The 7,669-nt window shown below is 32.8% G+C and overlaps 1 protein-coding gene across 1 annotated transcript; it reads right to left on the reverse strand.

Annotated features, from left to right (window-relative positions):
- Window positions 1–531: 531 nt before the first annotated feature.
- LOC124830674 (serine/threonine-protein phosphatase PP1-like) lies at window positions 532–5,322 on the reverse strand. The gene is made up of 4 exons (XM_088096264.1): window positions 4,824–5,322; window positions 2,183–2,742; window positions 1,876–2,097; window positions 532–990 (listed from the first exon to the last, which is right to left on the reverse strand). The coding sequence occupies exons 1-4, from the start codon at window positions 4,996–4,998 to the stop codon at window positions 964–966; spliced, it is 984 nt and encodes a 327-aa protein (XP_087952390.1). The 5' UTR covers window positions 4,999–5,322; the 3' UTR covers window positions 532–963.
- Between the last annotated feature and the right edge of the window lie 2,347 nt (window positions 5,323–7,669).

Raw genomic sequence — 7,669 nt, forward strand, 5'->3', positions numbered from 1 at the left:
TTCAAACACCGAAAAATTGAACTAATTTAATGAGAATAATCATTAAATTAATCCGTCTATATAAGACTCTTCAAATACAGTAACACGTATCCACAAAAAGTATTTAAGGTGAATTTTTATTTTTCAATATCAAATTAAATTTCATTATTAATAAATTTTACCATTTTCTAAACATAAATACTCATAATATTTAATACAGGTAAGTAAATAAAAAATATATATAAAGTTGTTTGAAACTTATATGAATAATTTATTTTAAAATGTGTTTTATAATAAGAATAAGAAGAAACAACTTAACGTGATAGCGTAGAAAAAGTAGAGGGGTGTCTTTGAATATAGCTTACTGCTGCTATTTAAATTCACTGCCAAATAAGCTTTGTTTATCCGTCTGTTTATGTGTATTATGTTATTTACAAGAAGCTCCAATATATACACGACAGGATGGAGCAGCAGCTAGCAACAAACTTGGAAAATAACTCATCATAAGCATAATGTTATCTGCAATTCATCATGTACATGATCCACACAGACTGAATAAAAACCGAATGATTTATATATGCAGTCTACTTGAAAAATGTCTCTATTTTATAGCATGTGATTTAGCCAATCTTATTTCTTCACCTCTCATTATTTTCATCCCACATGCAAGGAGTATAGTACTTAACATTGTAACCAACAGCGCCACATTCACAATGGTGAAATAACTTCCAAATGACATTCAAAGGTATGTGGAAGGGCTGAAGGAGAAGAAAATTTGACAATATTGTACAAGGAGCAACTGTGTGCCAACAAAAGAAAGAAGCATTCAGCTATCCCTAAAGGGTATAGCCAAGACAGTATCCAGTGTTCTTCATGCCTCTTGGGATATATTGATGGTTGTTTTCTTCCTCACATTAAATTCAGCACGGACAACACTTCTTCTGATGTACCAATCATTTACTGATTCTAGTCACCTTCATCAGGTCAAGCTTTAGCACCAAAAAATGATTGCTGGAACAACAGGGAAACAAAAGAAACATTGTAAACATCTCAGAAAGTATACAGTTCAATTGGGAGAAGGACAAGCTGGTTCTGGGATTCAGCTAGAACAAGAATAAAATAAAAGAATCTTCTTGAGTTTCAATTTTGTTTTCGAGAAGGGACCTCAGCTCCACTTTACATCATCGAAGGTAGTCCCAAACGCATGAAAAGATAAACTATTTATACCAATTAGGGAATTTATTTCTATTATTGTTAAACCCAATAGAGACAAACTGCAGGATTGAGTCTTACCAACAAAAGTCAGAAAGAGGGGTTATGTGCATGAGAGGCTAACAAATATGCATAAAGATGCCTTCTTTCTCTGTAAATATGTCTTACCACCAAAATCATATTTTTTGTAAGTTTTATACATTTGATCCATCTGTTCCTAATCTTCCAAGGAACTAGCTTTTTACATTCTTAAAACCTTGAATTTATGATGTAGCAAACATATTCAAAGAATCTGAGTGCTACGTACAATGAGCTACAGGTTTGGGACTGACATTAATACCAGACCAGCAGTTGACCTAAAATATTCACACCAGTTCTTTGACAAAAATTAGTGCATGAAACTCCCATTTTAGGGTTCTAGAATTTAGGGGAGATGGAGACAACCTTATTCAAAATGAGCAGAAAGGGTATTTCCATTGCTAGAATATATTTTTCTTATGCCCCGTCCTTAAGAATCATGTTTTATACTTGAACTTGATATTACTTGAGAGTCCTGTTTTAACTATTTCCTTTAGGTGTTTTGCACATATCTATTCTTCAAGCTCAAATTAATATCTGCTACATTAATTTACCATTTTTGTTGAACATTGCAAGCTCAGGAATGGATTCAAGGAATCAAAATACCTTAGCTTTTGTTGGAGTGGTAGGTTTAACTGTAGTTGTGCTCCCAAAGCGAAACTTAATAGGCTTTTTATCTACAGGCTTCAATATTTGAAAAGAGCAGACGAGTGACTCATCAACGGTCATCATTGCACCAGCATTGTCAAACTCTCCACAGTAATTAGGAGCCGAGAAGATAGTCACAAGTTGTCTGTCAGCAAAGAATTCATATCCGTCTTCCACAACCTGTAACATGGAACATATATAATCAGCACACTGTACATTTTGGATTCCTAGCATTATAATCACACATCCGAAAACAGTACGAAACCTGATGGGCCCTGCAAATCAAATCAAGATCATGCTTCTGAAGGAATTCAGTGACCCTGTCAGCACCAAAAGTATAGGAAACTCCACGTTCGTTTTCTCCCCAACCCCGAATGTCACTGCTAGGATCAGACCAAAGGAGGTCACATAGTAGACCAGTTTCAGGTACTTCAGTAGGACGCGGCAAACTCTTTATCTGATTGAAATTGTGTAAGTCAGGAGACAGTCCACCATGCATGCAGAGTATTTTTTCATCAATCAGAGCTGCCACTGGCAAGCAGTTGAAACATTCTGTGAACACTTTCCAAAGCCTCACATTGAATCTTCGTTTACACTCATCATAAAATCCATAGATTCGGTTTATAGAAGCACATTCATGGTTGCCCCTCAGAAGAAAGAAGTTATTAGGATATTTTATTTTATAAGCCAGAAGGAGACATATAGTCTCCAAGCTTTGCTTCCCACGATCAACATAGTCCCCTAAAAATAAGTAATTAGAACGAGGAGGCAATCCACCGTAGTCAAAAAGTCGCAGAAGGTCAGAATATTGACCATGGATATCTCCTGGTAACAGAGAAATGAAACAAAATATCAGTTCCAATCTTGAATAACAAAATACAAATTTCATTCAGGACCAAAAATTAAAAAAGTCATGCTTGATGGTATCAATGAGATGAAGCTTAATACTTGAAAAGTTGGAAAAAATAGAACTTTAGCTTTGCACACAGGGATTGAAGTATTTTAGCACATGAGATAGACAATTTGTTGTTATAATGCACCTCGATGGCTTTAAACTTGAGACATTGTTGAAAATCAATGAGCGATTGGAATGAACTAGGATTAAAATCGTAATTCTGAACTCATCTACAATAGCAGTATTAAATTAGCAATATATACTAGAAACTAGAGGGTTGAAACTAGAAGACAAGAAAGAAGAATGACATATGGAGAAAATCATGCAAAACTTATAAGTGCTTAAAAGCAAAATATTTCGATAACTAAGGGAAAACTAATCTTAGAAGACAAGTATAGAAGTTATTTTTGGATATTTCCATGTACTTTAAATTTTAAAAAAACTCGTCAGTAAGGATACAAGTAATCTTCTTCCCCACAGCATAGTGAAGAAGGAAAAAGGCAAAATGTAAATGGAAAGCAGAGGAAGAATGATTTGACTCAAGTGCAACTGTGAAAGCAGAAAACTTTTGTCCCAACAATATGTTTAAGTATATTGGAAATCGCCAGATCAGTGTGTATCATTCATTGTAACATATTGATAACACAACTTCTTGCTTGTCTACATCTTAAATGTCTTATCAAGAAGTTTGAATCCAATAGATTTTTGCAAATATTACCACTACCAATTAAGATAACAACTAACAAAAATTCAAAGAAAGTATTCATAATATACATGTCATGTATACCATACTGGTTTTTTAGTTGAAGTGCAAGAAAAACATTTAGGTCAATAGCTTCTCCATGTGGGTAAATCAGACTCTGATAAATATATACCAGGAGAAGATAATATTAGATGGTCTTGGATACTCTATAACCCCTGTTAATCTTTGTATGACGTACAATCAAAATGCTATTAATTTTGTATTGTAAATTTTGAATGTGTTATGCAGACATTGGTTAGGACCATAGACATGTGATGGTTTATGATTGGTTAATTTCTTTAGCGGCAGACATGCTTCTCAACTCGTAGTAAATTAAGGTACTTGAATTGCAGAGGGAACAAATTCATGTTTCAGTATTTACATGTGAAAATATGTGAGACATTTGCTTGTACAATTGACGATAACCAAAGTTTTGCTTCATTAAATTCCTTGTGAAGATAACCAAGTATCTAGAGAGACTCTTATTCATGCTATGATAAATCCAAACTTAGGTAAGGCTTGATACAGTAGGTTACGACAAAACCTCAGTTGAATTTAGCACACTTCTACTTCTAAAAAATAAAACGTGGAAAGGAATCACGACGGAGGAAGAAATCGCAACTATGTTGCTACCTCTAACCCAATCAATTATCTATAACACAACAAAGTATACGAAACTTCTATGAAACAATCACTTTAACAGAGTAAGAAGAGCAATTTAACGTCCTAAAGAAACGAGTTTAATAATTTAACATACTTCTTTCAAGGGGAAGGGATTCTTTTACTTCAGTATGATCAAATATGAATCAATCTAAAGAATCTAATAAAAATTCGTATTTCCAAGGCACTCAACTTATTAATATTCAAATATGAATGGACGAGAATTTAGGGGTCTAGGAAAGGTAAGACAAACACAACCTTATCAACAACAACCTTATCAACAAAAACAATAACAAAGCCTTATCCCATTTCAGTGAGGACAGAGGCAGCGTCGCAGACAACACGATTCACTCAAAGACCAAAATTTTCAGTGATGATACACACCCCAACAACATAAGAATGAAAAAAGTTGTTTCAAATCTGATCTCCGATTCAATAATAACAACGTTCCGTTTTCCTATAATCTTAAGCAACTTTTGACCATAACTGTTGTAAGAAAAGAATCATCCTATAGCGTTAACTTGTTTTTTTTTTCAGACGATATTGGATAATAAAATTGAGGAAGAAATAGAAAGATGTGATTGACGGGTGGAAGAAAAAGAAAAGTACCACAGATCTTGAGGGGTGCCTCGAGTTCCAAGAGGTTGGGCTGGTTGGAGAAGATATCCCTGGAGACAAGACAAAGCTGCTTGATTTCAGGCTCAGAAAGTTGCACCTGTTTGCCGGGCCTGGTTCTGACTTCGAGCAGCCTATTGATGATACCATCAAGAACCGCACGTTCCATTGGGAGTCTGAGGTTTCAAAAGTCAATATAAGAAAGAAAAGAAAAAAGTGAAAGGAAAGGAAAAGAGGTAGTAGGTAAGGTAAGCAGTTTGAAGTTGGGAGTATGTGGTTGTCTATATATTGACAAGGATCATCTTAGCTCGAAGTCAAATTCAAACGAGAAGAAGAGCTCAACCATATTCGTGTTTTGTGAGTAGAAGTGCTTAAGAAGGGAGTGGAGGGCGTTGAAAAGTGGAAAGTTTAAGTGAAGAACATATTCGAACGCGTAGAAGAATGAAATGAGAAGAATAAAGTGGGAGCAAGGTGAGTGCGTTGAGGTCCCAGGAATAAGTGAGAGTTAGAGACGTAAAAATACATGGAAAGATGACGCGGTTTCAATCTGCATACATACATTTACCGATTGCTTCTGTTTCTTCCACTTCTCACATCACTTGTCCTGTTTTTTGCCAAACTATAATAGCCTAATCCATTCGCAATATCTTTCAACACGTAAAATATGTAACCACCCACGTCTCACTGCATCATTCATTGTATCCTAATCAATTTAATTAGGTACTTACGACTACTAATATAATATTTAACTAACCTCAACTACTTCTTTCTTAATCCGTCTCAGATATGTAATTATAAGAGAAATAACTCTTAAAACATATCAAATCACAAATTCACATTCAAAACTAAGTATACATGTGTTACTAAGCAAATTATTCTTTTACCAAGACTCCTATGAGTACCTATATTTATACCCACCTTGAGGATGCAGAAGATATTTACGTAATTCATGTATATAAATATTTTTTGTTTATTGTATGCTAGTATTGCAAAGTGTTTAAGTTAAATAACAGCAATTTGTATTGTTTTACAATCCAAATGGAAGATAAGATTGCTTTATCAAAAGAAGAACATCTTAGGTGCCAGGAATCCTAGCCTGGGTTGGGCTGTGGGTCTGGTTTCGGGAATCTTGAACCGGGTTCTGACTCTTTTCAGTTTGTACGTTAGACACGATTTTTTGTAGTATGCCAGAATTAGGTTAAACGAATCAAAGAGAAAATTTGTATAAAGTAAACTTGTAGGAATATTAAGTAAGTAAATTGCTATTAAATAATTTTTGGCAAAAGGTGATTTCTATTATAAACTATGAATTTTTGTAATAATGATGATAAGATAGATCAACTCGCTCTATTATGCTATTGACATGGGAAATACAGGAGATGGATTGGTTGCTTAAAACATTTAACCCATCTCATTTTCTTGATACTTGATTCTTACCACTTATAGATAATTTAAGATTCAAATTAATGTATTAAAGTAACAAAATTAAGACATGGTGAAAACAAATATCAACGTAATATCCATTCATCCATAAGTTTAAAAAAGGTTGTAGGTATACTCGTGCTATCATCCTCTAACATGTTAAATAAGATTGGTCAAAAACAAGCTGAAGAGTTCCAACTGGATCCATAAAATTAAGAGAGAAAAAAAGTTAAAGAGTTGCTTGGATGATCTAATGTATTTTGTCAGCCTAATTTCCTTTTTGTCTGATTAGGGCTATTTGCGATTAATTTATCTAAAATCCATCGCTCATTTTTTAAAAAATTGTTAGTACCTAATCCTAAACTATCTATACTGACACTGTGAATTATTATAATATTTTTAAAAATTTAATTGGTTCACCGTGTATAAACTTATACCAATAATTTATAAAAATTAGGGTATTTATTCCATTTTTTTCATCTCATTATCTCAAACACTTATCTTTTCTTCTTCTTTTTGTAGTAAAAAAAAGTAATCCTGCTATGCGTTTTCTCATCTGGAATGACAGTTTTTTACTAAGGCGGAAAAATACCACATATGTTTCTAATGGCTTTAAAAAATAAATGTTGGTAAATATATTTCAAAATCTTGAAGCACCACTATTGCTTATTATTATTTTTTTGACAAATATTAATTATATTAATTGTTAGTTTTGTCAATAAAATTGAACTTACAATCTTTTTCACTCTCTGTTTCAAAAAATAATTTTATATCTTCTAAATATTAGTGAGGAAGTTAAAAATATAACATTTCTCATTCTTTTTCAACTTTCATCACTAAATCATTCTTATAGTTTTATGACTACTCTTAATAGTGAGATTATTCATTTAATTACAAACATTTTGTGTAAAAAATTAAAATTAACTACGGTTCATTCTCAAATAATAGTAAAGTGATATACATTTACCTTCATTTAACACATATACTATAAGATAAAATCATTATAAAAGTAAATTTGTATATTTAAAAATAAAATAAAATATAAAAAAATAATATCAAATAAATGTAAAAAATTGACCTGTCAAAATATCTTTCTATTTTTGCCCTGAAACTGGTAACTGGTACCACTTCCAATTCAACTAATCTGCAGAATATGGTCAGTTTAATAAGAATAATTAAGTTTTCTGATATATCTCCTTCAGCCCATAATGCTTCTTGCCAAAAACAATTAATGTGAATTATGGTCTCTCCTCTTAATTAGAATTGACAGAAGCAAACTACAAACAATGCATTGTATTTTTCTAATTAGAATTGACAGCATCAAACTACAAACAATGCATCCTTTCCGAGTTAAGATCATGAGAGTAAGAAACTAGAAGGGGTATTCATCAAAGCTGTCGCACAATTCCAACCTATTT

This window comes from Vigna umbellata, chromosome 8, assembly GCF_029865625.1.
Source record: "Vigna umbellata cultivar VRB3 chromosome 8, Vumbellata_1.0, whole genome shotgun sequence".
Taxonomy (NCBI): Eukaryota; Viridiplantae; Streptophyta; class Magnoliopsida; order Fabales; family Fabaceae; genus Vigna; species Vigna umbellata.

Bases quoted from the DNA above. Each gene is read 5' to 3' on its own strand.
- LOC124830674 (XM_088096264.1), bottom strand. From the start codon at position 4,998: ATGGAACGTGCGGTTCTTGATGGTATCATCAATAGGCTGCTCGAAGTC. The intron at 2,098-2,182 runs GTTTCGTACTGT...TCCATGTTACAG, and splicing joins TGATTTGCAGGGCCCATCAG to GTTGTGGAAGACGGATATGA. The intron at 991-1,875 runs GTATTTTGATTC...CTGTTGTTCCAG, and splicing joins CCACTCCAACAAAAGCTAAG to CAATCATTTTTTGGTGCTAA.